The 21,299-nt window shown below is 42.7% G+C and overlaps 1 protein-coding gene across 5 annotated transcripts; it reads left to right on the top strand.

The window, feature by feature from the left end:
- The first annotated feature begins 1,971 nt into the window (after positions 1 to 1,971).
- Positions 1,972 to 20,565, top strand: LOC103716464 (uncharacterized). Of its 5 annotated transcripts, none has more exons than XM_017845042.5 (4): positions 1,972 to 5,420; positions 5,545 to 5,617; positions 6,666 to 7,806; positions 19,963 to 20,565. In XM_017845042.5, the coding sequence occupies exon 1, from the start codon at positions 2,091 to 2,093 to the stop codon at positions 5,172 to 5,174; it is 3,084 nt and encodes a 1,027-aa protein (XP_017700531.4). In that variant the 5' UTR covers positions 1,972 to 2,090; the 3' UTR covers positions 5,175 to 5,420; positions 5,545 to 5,617; positions 6,666 to 7,806; positions 19,963 to 20,565. The 5 variants fall into 5 exon arrangements, with proteins under 5 accessions (XP_017700531.4, XP_038986298.3, XP_038986297.3 ...); XM_039130370.3 differs by having other exon boundaries at positions 19,960 to 20,565; XM_039130369.3 differs by lacking the exon at positions 5,545 to 5,617.
- Positions 20,566 to 21,299: the final 734 nt, after the last annotated feature.

Genomic DNA, 21,299 nt, shown 5'->3' with positions numbered 1-21,299 from the left:
TCATTTTGAGGCACGAAACGACGTACCTACTTAAGAGGAGAGCCTCGACCACGAGATCGAGGCGCCGCCTCATTGGGCCCAGGGACCCTCATCATAAGTTCGCCGTACGAAGCGATCTCGGAGATCCAAAGGGCGCTATCCCCGTCGTAGCTGCTTCGGGATGCGTAAGGACGCAGGCCCCATTATAAGTTCGCCATCTAAAAGCGACCTCGAAGTGCCAAAGGGCGCAGACTTCGTTATAAAAGCTCCAAGACGCGTAAGGGTGCGGATGCGATCCCCTCCGACCTCAATAACCACAATGACAATTTCTACTTCCCGCGTCCGAGCTTGCAAGCTGCTCGGACTCGGAAGTCGGGGGGTAGTGTTGGGGGAATACAATTTTCCCCGATAAATATAGTAACTCCATCACTGGAAGGCCGCATGGCCGCCGACCTCGGACGACTGAGGTCGGCGTCCGACTTCAGAACCTCCGACCTGGAGAATTCCCGACCTCAAAGGTCTGTCCTCGTCGACCACCTACTACGGCCGTACCCCTCCGAGGTCCGGCCAAGGGCCATATCCTGCCACTGCCCCAGCATTTATTACGCATGACCTCTGCAAACCCCCGGTTCACTCAACAATTAATGCGCACCTCCGGCTTACTCAACAATTAATGCGCACCTCCGGCTTACTCAACAATTAATGCGCACCTCCGGCTTACTCAACAATTAATGCGCATGGCTCCTATTGTCTACGGACCCGTGGCTCTCCACGGCAAATCAGCTCGGTGGAGTCCAATCAACCGTGATAAGTCTCCGATCTCGGCCTCACCTCCGACACCAATGCAATAATTCACCCGATCGCGTGCCGGCTCGGGTCGTACGACGGCCTCATTTTCGACATTAATGCAATGATTCGCCCGATCGTTTGCCAGTCCAAGCAACATGCCGAGCCGTACGACGGCCTCGCCTCATCACATCACAGGTACACCGACTCCCTATAAGAGGGAACCCTCGCTTCTCAGATGGGGGGTTGGACACAGAAAACTCAAAATATACTGCTTTCTCTCTCCTTTATACACTGATTGCCCCCCTCTGACTTAAGCATCGGAGGGCCGGCGCCGGAAGACCCGGCCACCGGCTTTTCTGCAGGCACCCCGACGGAGGACGCCGCCCGCCGACGGACCGCCGCTCTCCTGCACCCATCGCTGCTCCCTCTCCTCGACGGACGACCGCCCCCGGGTCCAATTTCCAGCAACAATAATAATACTAGAAAGTTAATTATTATAATATTATGATAAATTACTATTTACTTGAAAAATAAAACTATTATCAACGATATGTTGTTATTGTATTGTAATAAAATTATTAATCGCTAATTAACAAAAAATATTGGACCATTATCAAATACCAACATTTTTGATCAAACATTATTTTGTTGGCCAAATAAATCCTTTTTCTTTTCCAATCTGCTACTATTTGGATCTAAAAGCCTAATTTAATTAATAGCATGATTAAAATTCAATCATTATCATTGTTACTTAATCTTGTATAAACAGCATAATGTACATAAACCATCATCATTAGTTCAATTGCAACATATGGCCACTATTGCATAAATCAAGGTGCCCTAGAGCTACTATAGTGAACATTATGTTCCTTACCATAGCTGCAATTTAGAGCTATTTATTTTCTCCTTACCTTTTTTTAAATTAATATTTGGTCAGAGCGGGTTAAAATTTGGAATAGAAATGGGATTGGATGACCCGTATGGTTGGAGAAAGTTTTATTTCTATTATGATTCTTGAAGGAGTTCTATTTTTGTTCTGATTTTAAGGAAAAATGGGAATGCTTTTTTTTTTTTTTTTTTTCTTTCAAAATTCAATCTCAAATTTTCTTACATACTTAAATCCCATTCTGATATTAATTTCAATTTTAGCTGCGAACCAAATAGCTATTTCTATTTTGCTTCCGGTTTAACCAAACTTGAGGACATTCAGGCTCAACAAAAAGCTTTCTTTTTCCGAGGCCGCTCCTCTTCGGCGGTCCTTTAAGGCCGCAGCACCGCGAGCGGCGGCGACCCGAAACCCTTAAACCCTAATACCCACTGCCATGAGAAGTAGATGGACCGCTGCCATCACCCCCGGTGAGTCTACCGTCCCTCTCCTCCACCCCTCTTCCTCTTCTGCATTCCCCGTCTACCTCCCCCGGCGACCCTTCTCTTTTCCTTCCTCCTCGTCCGTCGCCGCCGCCCCGGAAACCCCAAGCCCAGAAAGCCCAATACTGGACTCCCATCTCCTCGCTCAGCTCTCCTCCATCCTCTCCCGCCGGCACTGGCGCCGGAGCCGCACCCTGAAACGATTGGCCCCCTCCCTCACCCCACTGCACGTCGCTGAGCTCCTGCGGACCCGCCCTCTCGACCCAGAGACCGCCCTCGCCTTCTTCCACTGGGTTGGCCAGCGGCCTGGCTACCGCAACAACGTAGACTCCTATGCTGCCCTCCTTGGTAACCTCCTTCGCTCCAAATCCCCCGTCAATGCCGAGAAGATCATCGTCTCTATGGTTAAGTCGTGCAATTCTGCCAAAGATATGCGCTCCACCATAAATTCCATTAGAGCCTTTCGTCGAGCAGGTGGCTGCGCCGGCTTCAGGCCGTCGCTCCGATGCTATCACATGCTGTTAAGGTCCCTCGAGAGATTCTCAATTACTGATGAGATGAAGGATTTATACCAACAGATTGTTAAAGATTGGATCTTGCCGGATATCATTACATGCAATACGATTATCAAGGCACACTGCAAGGAAGGGAATATTGCTGAGGCAAAGCAGTATTTAAGGTACTTATTGGAAGCAGGATTGAAACCCGATACCTTTACTTACAATTCTTTGATCTTATGCTACTGTAAAAATAAGGATTTGGATAGGGCTTGTTGGGTCTTCGTGATGATGCCGCAGATGGGCTGCCAGAGGAATGAATTCTCATACACCATTCTTGTCCACGGGCTCTGTGAGGCCCGCTGGATTGACAAAGCTTTTGTGCTGTTCTCAAAGATGGGTGATGATGGCTGCTGCCCGAATGTGCACACTTACACAGTGATGATCGACGGCCTCTGCAAGGAGGGCAAGGTTGAGGATGCTGAATCATTGCTGAGTGAGATTTCTGGCAGGGGTTTGGTCCCTAGCACCGTGACCTACAATGCTTTAGTCGATGGGTACTGTAAAGACGGAAACCTAGAGGCTTCTTTGAGGATTATGAAACTGATGGAATCGAAGGGCTGTAAGCCAGATGCTTGGACATATTCAGTGATGATTCATAAGCTTTCTAAGGAGAATCGCCTCGAGGATGCTGAAACCATGTTGAATGAGGCTATTGAGAAAGACTCGTCTCCCAATGTATTTACTTACACTGCATTGATTGATGGGTATTGCAAGCAGGGAAAATTTGTTGATGCTTGTAGGGTTATGAAACTGATGGAGTTGAATGGGTGCAAACCAGATGCTTGGACTTATACAAAGATGATTGATAGCCTTTGTAAGGATAATAGGCTACATGATGCGAAAAGCATGCTAGACGAGATGTTTGAGAAAGGCTTGGAGCCTAATGTTGTCACCTACACTGCTTTGATGGATGGGTATTGTAAGAGAGGAAAGGTTGATGATGCATTGGAGATTGTGGAATTGATGGAGTCAAATGGCTGTCGGCCAAATGCTTGGACATATAATGAGTTGATATATGGGTTTTGTCAGGAGAGGAAGGTGCACAAGGCAATGGCTTTGTTGAGTAAGATGCTTGAGAGTGGGTTATCTCCAGGCCTTATTACATATACTGCTTTGATTCATGGGCAATGCAAGGAGGGTCATATAGATAGTGCTTTTAGACTACTTGATTCTATGGAAGTGAATGGTTTGGTGCCTGATCAACAGACATACTCTATCATAATAGATGCCCTTTGCAAAAGTGGGAGAATTGAAGAAGCTTACTCACTCTTTAAGTCTGTTGCTAAGGAGGAGGTAAGGGCAAACAAGGTGATGTATACTGCTTTAATAGATGGTTTATGTAAAGCTGGAAAGCTCGATTTTGCTCATTCACTGCTAGAGGAAATGGTTTCTAAGGACTGCTTGCCAGATTCATACACCTATAGTGTTTTGATAGACGGGTTGTGCAAAGAAAAAAAATTGCAAGAAGCCTTGTCATTACTAGATGATATGTTTGAAAAGGGAATAGAGCCCACGACTGTCACCTATACGATTCTTATTGATGAAATGCTCAAGAAAGGGGAATGTGAATGTGCTAAAAGGATGCTTCAGCAAATGGTTTCTTCAGGGTGTAAGCCAAATGCTATCACCTACACAGTATTCATCCGTGCCTACTGCAGCGAAGGAAGAGTAGAAGAGGCAGAAAGTGTGATGCTAGAAATGAAAAAAGAAGGTGTTCATCCAGATTTGATGACTTATAACACATTGATTGATGGGTGTGGGAATATGGGATATATGGATCGAGCATTTTCTGTTCTCAAGGACATGATGGATGCTGCATGTGTGCCCAATTACTGGACTTATTCAGTTTTACTCAAGCATCTCATCAAGAGGAAGCAGGCTAACAGTGTCTTTGCCAATGCATCTGACCTATGGAGAATATTAGAGATAGATACTATATTGGAGCTTTTGCAGGAGATGATGAAGCACGGTTGCACTCCTAATGTGGTCATATACAATGTTCTCATTTCGGGGTTCTGCAAAGAGTGCCGGTTGGAAGAAGCATATATGCTACTTTCTCAAATGAAGGAAAGAGGGATACCGCCCAATGAAGACATCTACACCTCTTTAATTAATTGCTGCTGCAAAGTGAAAAAGTACTCCGAGGCATCAACATTCATAGGATCCATGGTAGAATGTGGTTATCTACCTCACTTGGAATCCTACCAGCTTCTTCTTTCAGGGCTTTGTGATGAAGGAGACTTTGAGAAGGCTAAAATGCTGTTTGGTGACTCTCTTGAGAGGGGTTATAATTGTGATGAAGTTGCATGGAAAATTCTTATTGATGGTCTACTTAAAAAGGGCTATATCAACATATGCTCTGAGATGTTATCTATCATGGAGGAAAGACACTGCTCTCCTAGCTCTCAAACATATGCTATGATTGCCAGGGATATTCGAGAAGTAATTAATGAGGCAGTGAGCGAAATTGAGGGGTGATCTTTGTTTCTGGTTTTCTTGTGCCGTACTTATCCATATGGTACATAGCATGCATATTTTTCCTTGGATGAACAAGTGAAAACCGAGAAAGCCAAGGGAATAAGAGAATACATTCTTCTGGATGTTCTTTACCATGTCACATATGATAGTATATTGGTGGTATAAGAACTTCACGAGATTATTGATGAAGCATTCTCTGGGATGAAGTTAGACAGCCCTGGTTTATTGCACCATAATTCAAAACAGGCAAGTTACTATATCTTCAGTGATCTCATTCATTTCTTTTATTTAAAATGCTATCACTTGGATTCTTTTCCTCTTTGTAATATTGGAAATCTCTTTCTTAGTTCTTTCTTTCCTTTCTATCCAGAAAGTCCATGGTAGGAAGACATTACAAATATTGGTGACAAAAGGCACAAAAAATTCTGCTATCTTTTCAAGTGGTACTAATCACTTACATTTAAATTATTTTTATTTTTGGGCAGCTGTACATAGACATTTTTATATTTTAAGACATATGGAGCGTTTTATTTAAGAGATTTCAGTGGAATCTATTTGTACACACACATGCATATGAGCATGCAAGCAGGTGCATCATATATAGGGAGAATCCAAAACTAGTCCCTATACGAAGAGCTATATGATCATGATCCTAGTAGTTCTGAGGGCACGTCGAATTAGATAGAACTTGAAAAAGGGAACCTATAGCCTAATGTAATTTAATGCTACCTGACTCGAGACAGTACATGATAAACATAAACTTACATAGACACAAACTTATTTGAAGAGTTCAATATAATGAAATTTGATATATTTGTTAAAAACATAAAAAAACATCAGTATTTTCAAATGGAGACTGTAAGTCGTCTTCTTTTTTTTTTCCATTTATATCTTCAATTGGTAGTACCTACGCATTCAGAAAATGGGGTCGAGTTGAATGTATAAGCATGATGGATGTACACATTTATTATAAATAATCTTGTTTGGGTTAGTATTCCAGATTCTGTATATCCTTTTCTTCTATAATTGTCAATACTGTTCTTTGGATTCATAGTGAGCTACTGAGAATATTGGGACTATGAAACCTACTGTTTCCACTTCATTGTAAATTAAACTCGGTGAAATCAGATGTATGCTATTGTTCCTAGTTGCTAAAGATTGGTCTGTTGGTTAAAACACTCCAAGGGAATCAGCTTCCTAGAAAACAATGTTACTGGCTTATTTTTTCCTTTTTAACTTGAAGCATTGTGTCTCCAATATAAAAACCTAGCATTCCCTCTTGCTACCGATCAAGAATTTCCTGCCTCTGATACAGTGATTCTCTATTATATATATATCTTTAAAGTTTTAGACATTTGTTTTCATCCCTTAACAATTTCGTTTCATGTTTCAAAGCATTAAAATATTACATAATCTTTGAGTAACAAACACCATCTTAATAAGGCAGGTGTTATGTCATCTTAAACTGATGGATTTTAGTTATTCTTGCAGTGAAATGGGACTCAAGAAGTGCTGCTATCTATTTCATGGAGGAATGTTGGGTGGTTAATTTCTTTCATATATATTGACCTCAGTTTTTTGGTTGCCAGTAGTTGAACATTAGGTAGTGGATTCTGCATTGATACTCTGCCTTCCTTGTGATACAATCAGACATGTACCACATTCTTTTGAGAATGTTGACTGGATGAACACTCAGATAGAGGCCATGGTTTGCAAGAAGATGATATATTAGATATACTGGTTCTGTCTGGGAAATCAGCATCAGTCACAGAGTTCGCATGAGATTTTACTGTCTGTAGCTGAGACCATGCTTCATTGGCTCTGTGGAAGGTGATCCATTAGATCTGGAAGGTTTGCAAAAGGTTGTTTTAGCAAATTGTGCAACCAGCGCTATAGCTTTCAACTGAGTATTATTTTTAATGAGACAAATGCTGATTCCGATTTCTTAGACTACAGTGCAGCTTCAGAGGGACACCAGAACATAATGTTCCTTGCAGTTTGGCAAATGGGTACGACTAAGGGACTCAGTCTTTTCCAGACCTGAATGACCCTAATTCTTGTTTACTGAAATTCTTGTATATTGCTAAGAATCATGTTTTGGCGTACTTCAATACCTCAAACGAGGTGGATAAATGGACATGGAGTATATCACCAAGTGCACTTGTCATGCTCTATTATGCCCCTTGCTTGGTGATCAGCAAAGGGGACTGATGTGCACTCCGCTGCAATTGCTGTGGAGATCTGAGGGTTTCTAAATTGCTACTTGAAATCAGAAGTTGACAGCCTGTGGCCAGTTAGGTTTTGGTGCCACTATCTGATTGATAAGACACTTGATTGCTTCTGAGGTGATTTAGGAGGATGGCAATAGGTCTTCATGGTAATCAAATAATATGCCCCCATATTATGTTATCCTGTCTTATGGTTGATGTTAGAGGCATTAGTTATATTGGACATCCTTTTTATCTCCCTTTGATATTGGAATTGTGGAGTTGGTTCAGAATCCTAGCCCTTTTGGCTGCAAGAAGTAAGCAAGTAAAAAGATCACAAATTGCTGTATGCTTATGACTCAGCGTGTTGTTTATGATGATATTCTGGAATGCATCTTTCCTTCAGGCAGGAGGATTTTGCCTTGGTAATCTCTCCACTGCTACCTTTGTGCAATGTTTCCTTCCCAACCTTTTAGATACTTGTTTCTGTAACCATATGGATGAAATTGGAAATGTAAGAACTTTACTTTCATAGGTGGCACTAATTACATGTGGTTGGAGCAGTGTTACCTGGAATTTCATGTTAAACAGAAAAAGAGGGGGAAGAAAGACAATTTGACACATGCCCCTAACACAGAAGTGTATTTATTTAATAATAAAACTTAAAAGACATTGAACATCCAAATCATAAGAAGAAGCATAGAATGGTAACCATGAAGAAAATAAAAAAAATCCTTCTTTATAATTTGAAGCTATAACATTTTTTATGATTTATTGATTTTTGATCTTTTTGGGTTAGATTCTGCTCTAATGGGTGCACGGGGCGACCACAACCCAAACGGATTCGAAGACCGAACCCTCGTTATCTGGGGGCCTTCACTCATGTCCCACACGAAGATATAGCGCCGCATGGGAGGGGAGTACATGGAGGAGTAAACCGCGAGAAAGATGGAAGTGGGAGGAAGAATCGCTCGCCTGTTGATGGTTCTGTTGCGAAGACGGGCGAGCGATAGCCATGCATGGGGGAGCTTCGATGTAGGAAGCGGGAGGCAGTTTTCTGAAGTGACAGCTGACCTTTCCGAACGTCAGTTATCAAGAGGAAGCGGAATACAGTCGTAGTGGGAACGAAAGCCATGTTGTACATGCACAACATGAGGATGTGGAAAGCAAACGCCGACGTGATAGCCTTTTTCTTCGCCAGTCAGTTATCAAGGGGGCCATAAATGAGAGAACGAGGGAGGAAAAAGGGTGTGAGAATAGTAGTTGGTGTATTGGGTTCACTCTCACCTGAAAGAGAGTATTCGTGCATGGGTTTTCTCTCACCCGAAGAGAGGCTTCTAATCAAACCTTTCATTCCCATCGATTTTTTCCTCTTTGCCACTGCTGGGATCTATTATTTGGTATCAGAGCCGGAAGATGTTGAACAAGGAGAGGATCGAGCGCCTAGAAGTCGAGATGGGGGCTGTTCAGGAGGAGCTGCGCGGCGTGGAGATGAGATTGGGGGGACGCTTCACCGAAGTTTTGGAGGCCATCCGTAGCCTTCAACTCTTCGTCCCGCAGCAACCATCGCTGGAGCCGTCGACTCTTCTTCCCCTATCGCGACGGGAAGGAGGCCATGGGCGGTTGGAGGATACCGTCGGGTACCCACGCCCTCTAAGAATGGATTTTTCGAGGTTCACTGGGGATGATCCGATCGTCTGGCTTGACTGAGCGGAGCAATACTTTGCCAGCCAAGGTACTCCGGCCAACCGTAGGGTTTCCACGGCCTCATTTTACCTGGACGAGGAGGCAAACCACTGGTGCCAATGGTTACGCCGGGCATACCGGGACGAGGGGCTGGTGATCACATGGCAGTTGTTCGAGGAGCTGTTGGCTAGGTTCGGGCCCAACAAATATGTGAACTTCAACGAAAAGTTGTCACATATTCAGCAAAGGGGTCGGTGAGGGAGTATCAACAGGAGTTTGAAAAACTAGCTAACCGAGTCCGTGGTTGGCCGTAGGACGCGCCGATCGGTACCTTCGTCGGAGGACTCAAGGAAGAGATAGCCAAGGAGGTGCACATGAGACAACCCCATTCGTTGCGAGAAGCCATCACCGTTGCTCGCATGAGAGAGGAGAGGTTGGAACAGAAGCGAAATGCTCAACGTCACGTCGGGCTTTGTGTCATCGGTGGCCCCAGGGCCCTAACCGTGCCGACCAACACACCCTGCCTTCCTGCTCCAACACCAGTCCGACGCATCACCTAGGGGGAGATGCAGCAACGGCGAAAGCGAGGACTCTGCTTCAAGTGCAATGAAAAGTTCACTCTCGAGCATCGTTGCAAGACTCCCCAGGTTCACCTCATAGAGGCCGATCAAACGGAGTATGAGGAAGGAGCAAGTGGTGGAGAAGTTGACCACCAAGTGATGACCAGGATGAAGGAGGAGCACCACCGGTAATCTCCTTGCACGCCCTAACTGGATGGAATGGGCCGAGGACGATGTGGGTGGTGGCACGCATCCATGGTCATCCGTTGACCGTCCTTATCGACAGCGGATCATCCCACAACTTCATTAGCAATCGCATCGCTAAGCAACTCCAACTCCTCATTGACGCAACAGTCAGATTCGGAGTCCGGGTTGCGAATGGAGAGATCCTCCAATGCCGGAAGATGTTCCGGTCGGTGGAGCTGGAGCTGCAAGGGAAGAAGTTCTTGGTGAATTTCTATACATTGCCACTCGTTGGGTTGGACGCTGTCCTAGGTGTACAGTGGCTCGAGATGCTCGGCCCTGTACTCTGCGACTGGAAGCAGATGACCATGAAGTTTTGATGGAACAGTCGGGAGTGTGGGCTCATCGGGCAGCCTACAAGGCCTACAAGAGCTTTGGATCCCCAAGGCATGCAGCGAGAAATCAAGGGGAGGGCACAGTTATTTGCCATCGTGGTTAGAAACTCCGGGGAACACCAACTGGAGGCCGAAAGGAAAGAGCTACCTATGGATCTCTAGAGCCTGCTGAGGAAGTACCCTTCCCTCTTCAACGAACCCCGAGGGCTACCGCTGGAACGAGCCTTTGTCCATTGCATACCCCTACAGGAGGGAGCTTCGGCTGTTAACGTCCGGCCATACAGATATGCCTACTTCCAGAAAAATGAGATCGAACGTCAAGTAGCTGAGATGTTGGACGTCGGGATTATTAGGGAGAGCCAAAGCCCCTTCTCTTTCCCGTCCTGTTAGTAAAAAAGGACGATACCTGGCGATTCTGCATAGACTATAGGGCTCTCAATGCTATCACCATCAAGGATAGGTTTCCTATCCCCTCCGTCGATGACATGCTGGACGAGCTGCACAGAGCTTATTTCTTCACCAAGCTGGACCTTCGGGCAGGGTACCACCAGATCTGAATACAACCCGAGGATGTCCACAAGACGGCTTTCCGCACGCACCACGGCCACTTCGAGTACTTGGTGATGCCCTTCGGACTGTGCAACGCTCTTACAACATTTCAGGCAGCAATGAACTCCATTTTTGGGAGCATTTGCGTAAGTTCATCCTGGTATTTTTCGACGATATTCTGGTATATAGCGCCACCTGAGAGCTTCACCTGACTCACCTCGACACTACCTTAAGCATCCTTGCCGACCACTGTTTCTACCTGCAACCCTCCAAGTGCTTGTTTGGACAGCAGCAGGTTGATTATCTTCGGCATATTGTTTCGGCCAGGGGAGTGCAGGTGGATGCCACCAAGGTACAAGCAATATAGGATTGGCCACGACCCACAACCGTGACGGAACTGAGAGGCTTCCTTGGACTGATAGGATGCTATCGAAAATTCGTTAAGAACTATGACATTATTGCTGCTCCCTAACCATATTACTGAGAAAGGGACAGTTTCAATGGAATCCCCAAGCCGAGCAGGCGTTCCACCACCTCAAGCAAGCGATGACGACTACCCCAGTGCTCGCCGTTCCCAACTTCTCCGAGACATTCGTGATTGAAACCGATGCATCTGAGAAGGGAATTGGAGCCGTGTTAACTCAAGATGGGAGGCCTGTTGCTTACATGAGCAAAGCACTGAGCATCACCAAGAAAGGATGGTCTACCTACACCAACGAAATGTGGCAATTATGGATGTCGTTCGGATGTGACGACCATACCTACTGGGGAGGAGGTTTCAAATCCACACTGACCAGAGGAGCCTACGGTACTTTCTGAAGCAGCGCGTGAGCATCCTGGAGCAGCAAAAGTGGGTGGCGAAGCTATTGGGCTATGAATATGAAATTATTTGTAAGTCGGGGAAGGAAAATTCGGCTGCCGATGCCCTATCATGCCTTCCTGAAGAGGGTGCACTTCATGCTCTCAGTCGGCCACTCTTTGACATCTGGGAGGAGATACTAACTGCAAACCACGAAGATCCTTACCTGCAACAAAAGACTCAACAGCTAGAGGCAGCACCCAACCAAATGAAGAATTTCCAAACAAAGGGAGGGATTCTGTATTATAAGGGACGGGTTGTGATTTCCCCCATATCACCGTTGGGAGCTAAGTTCATGGCGGAATTTCACAACACAAAGGTTGGGGGGCACTTCGGAGCCCTACATACCTATAAATGAATCGCACAAGCTTTCTACTGGGAATCAATGAAGCCGGACATCCAGAAGTTCGTGGCCGAGTGTGCAGCTTGCCAACAGCATAAATACGAAGCCCAAGTTTCTGCCGGGCTACTCCAACCCTTGCTGGTGCCAACCCAGGTCTGGGAGGACATCTCGTTGGATTTTGTCGAAGGATTACCGTGGTCTATGGAAAAAAAATGTCATTCTGGTCATCGTTGATCGGCTCACCATATACGCACACTTCCTGTCCCTCTCCCATCCTTACACTGCACGGGGGGTGGCTGAGCTCTTTGTCAATCAAGTAGCTTGTTTGCATGGGATGCCAAGAACAATCGTGAGTGATCGGGATCCAGTATTCGTAAGCAATTTTTGGCATGAATTCTTCAAGCTTCAAGGATCCTCGCTTCGCATGAACTCAATATACCATCCTCAATCCGATGGCCAGACCGAGGTCGTCAACAGATGCGTCGAGCAATATCTCAAGTGTTTGTGCAGCCAGTATCCGAAGACATGGGAACAAAATCTAGCTTGGGCGGAGTACTGGTACAACACCATCTTTCACTCCACTACCGGAATGACACCCTTCCAAGCACTATACAAGAGAGCACCACCCATGATTATCAGGTACATGGAGGGACTTTCAGCAGTGGATGAGGTCGACCGAACTTTGGCAGAACGCGACCAGCTGATGAGAGAGCTAAAATGCAACTTGGAATGGGCACAAGTCAGGATGAAGCAGCAGGCCGACAAAAAGACCAGGGAAGTTTCCTTCACTGAGGGGGGAATGGGTGTTTTTGAAACTTTCACCTTATCGGCAACACCCGATCTTCCGGCGAGCCCATCAGAAACTCGTCCAGAAATATTTCGGGCCATACCGCATCCTTGAGCGCATCGGGCCAATAGCTCACCGGCTAGATTTGCCTGAGGATGTGAAGGTTCATCCGGTGTTTCATGCCTCCCTTCTTAAACAAAAGTTGGGAGAAGGGCGGATATCCTGTAATGGACCCCCACCAGTTCAAGAAGATGGACATCCCGTGTTGGAGCCAACAACAATTAAAGACTACTGATGGGTTAAGAAGGGAGGAAAGATCATCGAAGAGGTCTTTGTACAGTGGCGATGGTTGCCTGAAGAGGATGCCACCTGGGAAGAATACGATCTCTTGAAGGTGCATTACTCCCGAGCGAACCTTGAGGACAAGGTTCAGGTTGAAGGCGGGAGGGATGATGGGTGCATGGGGCGACCCCGACCCAAACGGATTCGAAGACCGAACCCCCGTTATCTGAGGGCCTTCACTCATGTCCCTTACGAAGATACAGCGCTGCATGGGAGAGGAGTACGTGGAGGAGTAAACCATGAGGAAGATGAAAGTGGGAGGAAGAATCGCTCGTCCGTTGATGGTTTCGTTGCGAAGACGGGGGAGCGATAGCCATGCATGGGGAAGCTTCGACATAGGAAGTGGAAGGCAGTTTTCTGAAGTGACAGCCGACCTTTGCGAACGTTAGTTATTAAGAGGAAGCGGAATACAGTCGTAGTGGGAACGAAAGCCAAGCCATGTTGTACATGTACAACATGAGGACGTGGGAAGCAAACGCCGACGTGACAGCCTTTTCCTTCGCCAGTCAGTTATCCAGGGGGCCATAAATGAGAGAATGAGGGAGGAAAAAGGGTGTGAGAATAGTAGTTGGTGTATTGGGTTTACTCTCACCCAAAGGAGAGTATTCGTGCATGGGTTTTTTCTCACCTGAAGAGAGGCTTCTAATCAAACTTTTCATTCCCATCGTTCTTTTCCTCTTTGCCACTGCTAGGACCTATCATCCTCATGTTAGAATCCAACTGCTGAGTATGTATCCATTCAAAATTAGATTTAGGATGATGGTCTTGCTAAAAGATCTCCAATTGGATTTCCTGAAAAAGCTTTCTTCCAAGTTTTTGGTATTTTGAATCACATCACTTGTAGGGTTGTAAGTAGGTTGGGTTGGATCACCGATTGAGACCCCCCAAATCGAATCCATATCCGAATCAAGTAAAAATAATGAGTCCAAGCCCCTTATGTTTCCATTTTATAGGCATTATTGACAACTTATTCTACATAAGAGTGAATGACAATCATATGTAAATCATAATCAACAAGAAAAATTGATGTTTAACTACAATAGTTTAAGGAGGTGCTCCCAGGTTGGTCCAGTTTCAACTTGGGTTACTTAGTGATGCATATCCAATCTGTTTCCCAATATATCATAGTTTTTGACCGAAGAATAATCCAAATGACTTTAGTTTGGATTTAACTGGATTACTTTTAGGTCTGTTCTGGACTGGAAGCGGGTCAGTCCAGTCCACTTGAAACCCTAATTACACACCATCAAATGTTTGAAAGCAGCACAATTAATTGAGACAATAGTAAAGGCATTATCATAGACTTTAATTTGGCATTACTTCTTGTTTTTAGTTTTTAGGGTTTTTTTAATTAAAAGGAATTTTTATTTTTTTGAAAATCAAAAACCTGAAACTTGTTTGATAGTTACATTAGTTGCATTTGGTAGTGGCTACGGTGATGATGGTGGAGATGTGGTGGTGTGATTGCCGGCAGCAGCCAACAGCAAGCAAAGGGTGATGGGGTAGTGGTGGCGGCGGCGATAGAGGCAATGCTGGCGGTAATGGGCGGTTTGGCTTTCAAACATTATGGAAACCATATTTTTTAGCTTACACAATTTGTAGAAACAGAGAAAGAGCTTTCAAAAAACTAGAAATAGAAATCGGGTTACCAAACACCATTCCTTCTTTGGTTTATGTGTTCTGTAGAAAACTGAAAACTAGAAATCGAAAGTGATGCCAAACAGGTTCTTAATGTTTCATTATTTGATAACTTCTTATTTATGCTTGATGGAAGATTGTATCTAGCTTGAATACTGATTAAGATATGGTTGGAGATGAAGATGAGTTGTTTTGCTCTCTTGGTAACATCTGGGTGAAATTGTGGCATGTTGTCATTTGGGTGTGAAAGCTGAGGAGGGAAGGAGAAGGCGAGAGGATATTCAAATTGACTGAAGAGAGATAAGGGGAATGTGGTTAGAACTTGTTTTCGGCAGGGACATAAAAATATAATCTTTGGAGTAAAATTTTCTAGGAGCAAGGGACAAGGGCTAGGGAGGAAGAAACTATAATAATGATTTATCTCTTTGAATATTCATAAACCTCAATCTATGGATAGGAGGAGCATGGTGAATGATAGCTGGAAATCTAGGAACAATGATGTATGATTCCATCAGGATGACTAGATGGTTTCAGTAATAAAATTTTGACGAGATGTAGACAATCAAGTATATATTATCTGTTGAAAAATTTGTAAAAAATTAGTCTTTTTTTATTAGAATTAAGGTGGTTATTTACTGCCACTTAGGTTTGAAACAGTGCCATTCAATCTGGAGAGCGAGGTGCGAACCAGCTATTGGCAATAAAAAAAGAAAAAAAAATGAAGAAATGTAGTTACGTTGTAATCTAATGGAATGAAGAGAACATCAACCTTGATTAAATTTAGTGGTATTATTGAGATTGAAGGTTGTCATGAATGTATATGGTCTCATTGTACCCATATAAAATGTGATCTTGTAAAGTAGCTGGAGGATGTAGAAAATCAATGTTATGTAATTATCTCCAGTGCTTTTGATATATGAGCTTCTTTTTTCTTTCTTTTTTTTTTGGGGGGGGTGGGGGGGTGAGGCATGATGGCTACTACCTTAAGGTGATCGACCACTTCTATTGAGGTTTTGTATGAACTTTGGATGTTTCCTTTAGGAATAGTTCTTCTGTTTGGTGCATTATCTAACAAAAAGGTAGAAAGAGAATCAAAACATAAGAACTTTGTATGAAGTTTCTCCTTTTCTTTCTTTCTTTCTTTCTTTCTTTTTTTTAGAGAAATCTGGTGGTAGGGAAAATAAGGCAAATTACAAAACAGAGACTATGAATCAGTTAAAAATGAGCATAACTTGTAAAATACAATTTTAAAGGGATTCATTAGAGTCAAAGATATTGATTCTTAGAGTAAACAGGATCAGAAATGATAATAACCTTATATGGCAAATGCTGCAAGGATAGATGTTATGATCACTAAATGTCTGTTTCACTTTGAGCCATAAACATACTATAGGTAGATAGTGTATGGATTGCATAGAACAAGGATGTTATTCAAGTTTTTGCCTGTTACAAGAAGTTAGATTCAGAAAAGGTCTTGAATATATCCCTTCTTGTTGATTTGTAGATTTCTACATTGGCTGAAAGTATGCAAAATTGGTAAAAAGAAAGAATTTGAGCTCAAGAAGCTATTCCCGAGTTGCGCCAGTGACAGCTCTAAAACTCAATGGATTTAATTTTTCATACTATCAAGGAGTTGTCTGCTGTTGTTAAAATACTAAAAAGAGCCTTTATGAACTTAAAGATTGGATTGGGTGATGTGGTCTTAACATCACTCATGTGATATTAATCCTAAAGAAAGAGAGGGATGAAATGGGACCATAAGTCAATGATTTTAGATTTTATTTTATTTTATTGATGAAAAGAGATGCTATACCTCAACTCAGAATATCTGAATAAGAGAATTCAATCAAATCAGCTCCAACAAGTTCTTCCAGTGGAAGAGCTAGACAGGCATGGGAGGATATGTCCATGTCTTCCCCTTGGTCCATTCCAGCTAAGCAATGTGCTGGTTGGTTATCTCTATAGATATGCTAGCTCAGAACCGTTCCAGGGTGTTGATAATAAACTACATGTCCTGCAACAAGGGATTGTTGGCATCTGACCTATGCAATCTGCACACCCCACTGACAATGGTAGCAGAGTCACCCTTCAGTCAAATATTCCTGCAACCAAGCTGCTCATAGGCTGTGTCGTAATCCTTTCCAAGCTGCTCCCAGTTCAGCCACTGGCACTGACGCTTGCAAAACTTGTCTGGCTACTGCCTTAAGGACCCCCCCTGTAACAGTCTTGAATAATATAACATGCACCAGCCCTTAGTTTATCAATGAACTACTGAGAGGAGGAAAGGAGAATGGTGGGGAGGGGAGCCAAGAGACAGAGACGGGTTAGGAATTGGGGCTTGTAGGTCCATTGCTGTCTCAGTACCTCAGAGCTTGGTGGAGGTGAACCTTGGAATTAGCTCTCCTGAGACTTTAGCCTGTCAATATCTCAACATAAATAGACTTCCACAAAATCCAAGACACAAAATCCAAGACATGAAATAAGAAAACAAAAAAATATTTTAAAATATTCTGATGATTATTCATTGATTGACTGGTCAATATCACTTTACCAGGAAACCCATCATTCAATATACTACATAATAAAGAGATAGTTATGAGTTTTGTGACCTTCTACCACAAAAAATTTGGGCACTTTATACTGATGTTCATTAGCATTGAGAAAATTAAGTATGCATGTGGCACCACGCAGATTGTTATAAGTTTCTTTTCTATTATTCTTTAATTTACAGAATATTCCAAAAATTAGGGCCAAGTGCCAATATTTCTGGTTGATGTAAGCAGGGCACTTCATTTTAGAAGGGCACTTCATTTTCAGAAAGCCATGGCCAAACGAGAGTTATGCTGTGTCATAAAGCATTGGGGATATATGATAGAAGGATATGCATTTCCGAGTTAATCCTCCTGATTGGTATTGGAGCGCTTAATGACTATGTCTGTTCATTGAAATACAAGGACAACAACCTCATTCTTTTGAGAATGTAGAGAGTGAATTTAAAATAGCCCCACCCCCCCCCCACAAACAACACAACCAAGACTTAGCTCAGACATTAGAGCATCAGCATAGTGGCTGCCTTATCTGTGTAGGAATGTTCTTTCAAAGTTGAATCTTGGTAGGTGAATCTTCGACTCTTGGTTCGCCAAAAGATGGCCAACTTAGGTCTCTATCTTAAAGGTGAAGAATCTGAAGTTTTTTGTTTTCCTTATTTGATTGGATATTTAGCATGCCTTTATCAACTTGAATTCAGTATTGTCTCAGGATCAATCATGAATTATCGGATAAACTGAGCTGATAGTTTGCTCAGATCACTTAAATTAGTCGAGATAAATATTCACTAATCGCTATTTCATTGTAGAGTTGTGCTCACCCCCCCCCTCACCACACCACAAACGCAGTAGTGCTAACAATTCTGATTGCAGAAATTGTGACATACTGCTCAGACACAAAAATATTTGAGCAATAGGAATCTCAGACACAGTACGAAATCATCCTAATCAGTATTGAAAATATGCTACATGCACCTTAAGTATCACAATCTAATTGTTTGCAGAAAATTAATCGTAAGTTAAATATGAAATGAAATAATTTATGAATGCCTTAAACAAATCTTTTGACACAATATAACCTGATACATCTCATCCTTTTTTAGCTTGACATATTCATGCTTCCGCTTGTTAAATTACGCTATGTAAAGCTCACAAGTCATTTGGTTTCTTTGTAACTTGAGGAATGCATATTAGTAGTCTATTGACGAACTGTGGCTACTAATTAGTACGGTCATTTTAGTGGAAATATACATCAACATAAGTTGTACATGTAAGTTCAGAAAAGAGTTGCAGTTAAACCACACCTATTTTGCTTCCCTATATGAAAAGTAAAAGTTACATTGTGGTGGCTGATAGTTGTGTTGATCTGGGCATCTTCCAGAACTCTCAGAGTTTACAGAAGTCTTTTAGCTCAACAACTCAAAATTCTAAAGAACAACAAATATGGTATGCCAACAACTTGCCTGCAAATCTCTTGACTTTTCCTAGGTGGTTGTGCCTAATATGCCATGATGTCTCATTTCTGTCCAAAATTATTATGGCTAACTTCTACAACCTAATCAGGGCTGCCACTCTTATTGTTGTAGGTGGTACAATTTATTTTTCTTTTCTTTCTTTCTTTTGGGTTATGTACAATTTGTTTGAGAGTAACTTCATCAACCCAGGTGATTTATGGTAAACTTATGTTTGATCCGTTGCTGATATAATAATTATTTCTCAGACAAAAAAAGTCTGAAAGTAGATCCATTCATGAATTTCTGACTAGACCAGAGTTTCTTCTGGTAGAACAGATGCAGAAATCAGTGAGTTAAGGGAAAAATTCTTTTGGCTGACCAATTTTTTCTGTTTCTTTTTCTTATCTTCTTTTTTTTTTTTGGTGGAGGAGGGGGGTATGGTTCTTCGTATTTCTGTCTTTTCATTTGTTTAATGAAATGGCTTGGTAGGGTGTCTTCCTTCTCTAGTCTTTGGTCATAAAGTGGCATTCAAACACCTGTCTATGGAGTCACCAAGTATTTATTTAGAAGCCCTCATAAATACCTCCATGCTGTCAATTCAATATGTAGGTATGGCTTTGCAATCACTGTCAAATTCAACATTCATACTTGCAAAATGAAATTCAAACCATAAGATGTAATTAATTTTGCTTTAATTTAGATGTGTATTCATACCCTCATCTTGTCGACATTACTGGTCACATTCTGTGCTTGTATTCTGCCAGCCACATTAACACTTAACTGCCTTTTACATTGTTCCAAAGAGCTTGCTAAAAGATCAACTTAAATGCTCAATTATACTCGAAAAATATGCAAGAGTTTGCATTTTAAAGTTCTGAATCTTGAATGTCTCGATTATTGTAGACAATTTTGGGTACTTGAGAAATTTATGAGTAACTGGACTATAACATGATGTCAGATCAGCAAAGGTAGACATGAAACATTGAATGATCTAGTCAAGACAGATGCCTTATTTTGGAGATCTGAAGAGCTTGAATGAGCTATTGCTTTATATTTGAATGTAATTTCAGTATTTAAGTGTCATCTTTTTTATGCCTCTTTTTTTTTTTGAGAAATTTCTGGTTATGGTTTTAACTGTTAAGGACATCCTTTATGTTGGTGTCATAAGTTCTTCAAAGATAATGCACCTATACCTTTAATGGTGTAAATACTTATTGTTGGCTCATGATGCTTCAGCAGGATTGTTGCTGCTATTAAACTGAAACATCTTGCAGAATCAAGGGTGAATTGATTGCAGACAGTCCGGTCATTAGCTCTGTAATCTTTGTTGAGCCTGATCCCACCAAGCCTTCCTCAGTATGGAATTATGAGAATGACCAGGTTTTTGGCATGAGGCTGCGAGACCAAAGTCAGCCAGGTCAAGAAGGGTTTGTATTGCACCCAGTGCCCTGACCTTGGTCAGACCAAGCGAGGCTCATGGCTAGCACATTGTTCGACTTGCATTGTCACGCACTGAAGTGAACAACTTTGATCCTGACATCCAGTACTGCTTGGAGTCTTTTGGCCATAGGCCAGGCTGTCTGCTGTTGTGTTCTCCAGGATGGGGACCTCATCTTTTCTTGGAGAAAGCATGGATTGGATCTGGGTTTCAGTTTGAATCAGTTCAGAAGTCTCGGGCTTGTGCCCTGTCAGGTTTAATTTTTTCAGGCTGAACCCAAGCTACTTTTAAATTACGCCTGGAGTTCTTTCCCCATTATGTCATGGGTGCGCATAACCAATTATGATTGTAAACTATATCTTCTTTTATGGATCCAAATCCACGTAACATGCCTTGTGGCTCTAGTGCCCTGATCGATCAATTTGTAGGGACGCATGTCATTGAATTGTTTCAATAACCTTAGTTCATGTGGGACTCGATGCAACCTGCATACTATCTGCGGATTGGTGCTGCCCTGGAGTTGAGAGCACAGCAAATTGACATATCTGGCACATTGTTGGCTGTTGTTTTCTTGCTAAATAAATCTGAAAGCCAGGCCACAATTGCTGACTGATTGCTTCCAAATTGTGTGTGTACAAATTGCATTTGCATCCAGAATACAAATTCCATTCTACTTGTTAGATGTTGCCACTGCATATCATTTTCATTCAGATGCATGCATCTCAACGTTAACCTGTGTGATCATTGAATGATTGAATCGGCTGGATGTTTTACCCCTGGAAGTTCAGGTCATCAAAGTAGTGAATTCTGAAATTGAAATGGAAGAGTGCGGCCTCCAACCTTCGGCCGCCTGCTTTTATTCATTGAGGATAAGAATCTAATGCAACAGTCTTACGGCACTTCAGTCCTCATGGACAAAAAATTGCATTTCTAAAGTAATTTTGAATGAGTAAATAATAACATGAAGTCCCTCTAGAAAATCAAATACAACAGTCATGCGGTAAGAAGATGCAATGTTATTTTAGTTAATGCGACTTTTCAAGTATTTCTATGACAAGTATTGGTGAGTTACTCTAAGCCATATGTTTGGCATTGCTGCCAGTTTTTAATTTCTGGTTTTCTTTTCTGAAAACATGAG

The sequence above is a fragment of the Phoenix dactylifera genome, chromosome 2 (genome assembly GCF_051530095.1).
Source record: "Phoenix dactylifera cultivar Ajwa chromosome 2, Ajwa_hap1_PhDact_Kaust_v1.1, whole genome shotgun sequence".
In the NCBI taxonomy this organism is placed as follows: domain Eukaryota; kingdom Viridiplantae; phylum Streptophyta; class Magnoliopsida; order Arecales; family Arecaceae; genus Phoenix; species Phoenix dactylifera.
Note: the sequence above shows the minus strand (reverse complement) of the source record. Positions and strands in the feature narration are given on the sequence as shown.

Coding starts and splice junctions, on each gene's coding strand:
- LOC103716464 (XM_039130369.3), top strand. CDS start 2,091: ATGAGAAGTAGATGGACCGCTGCCATCACCCCCGGTGAGTCTACCGTC.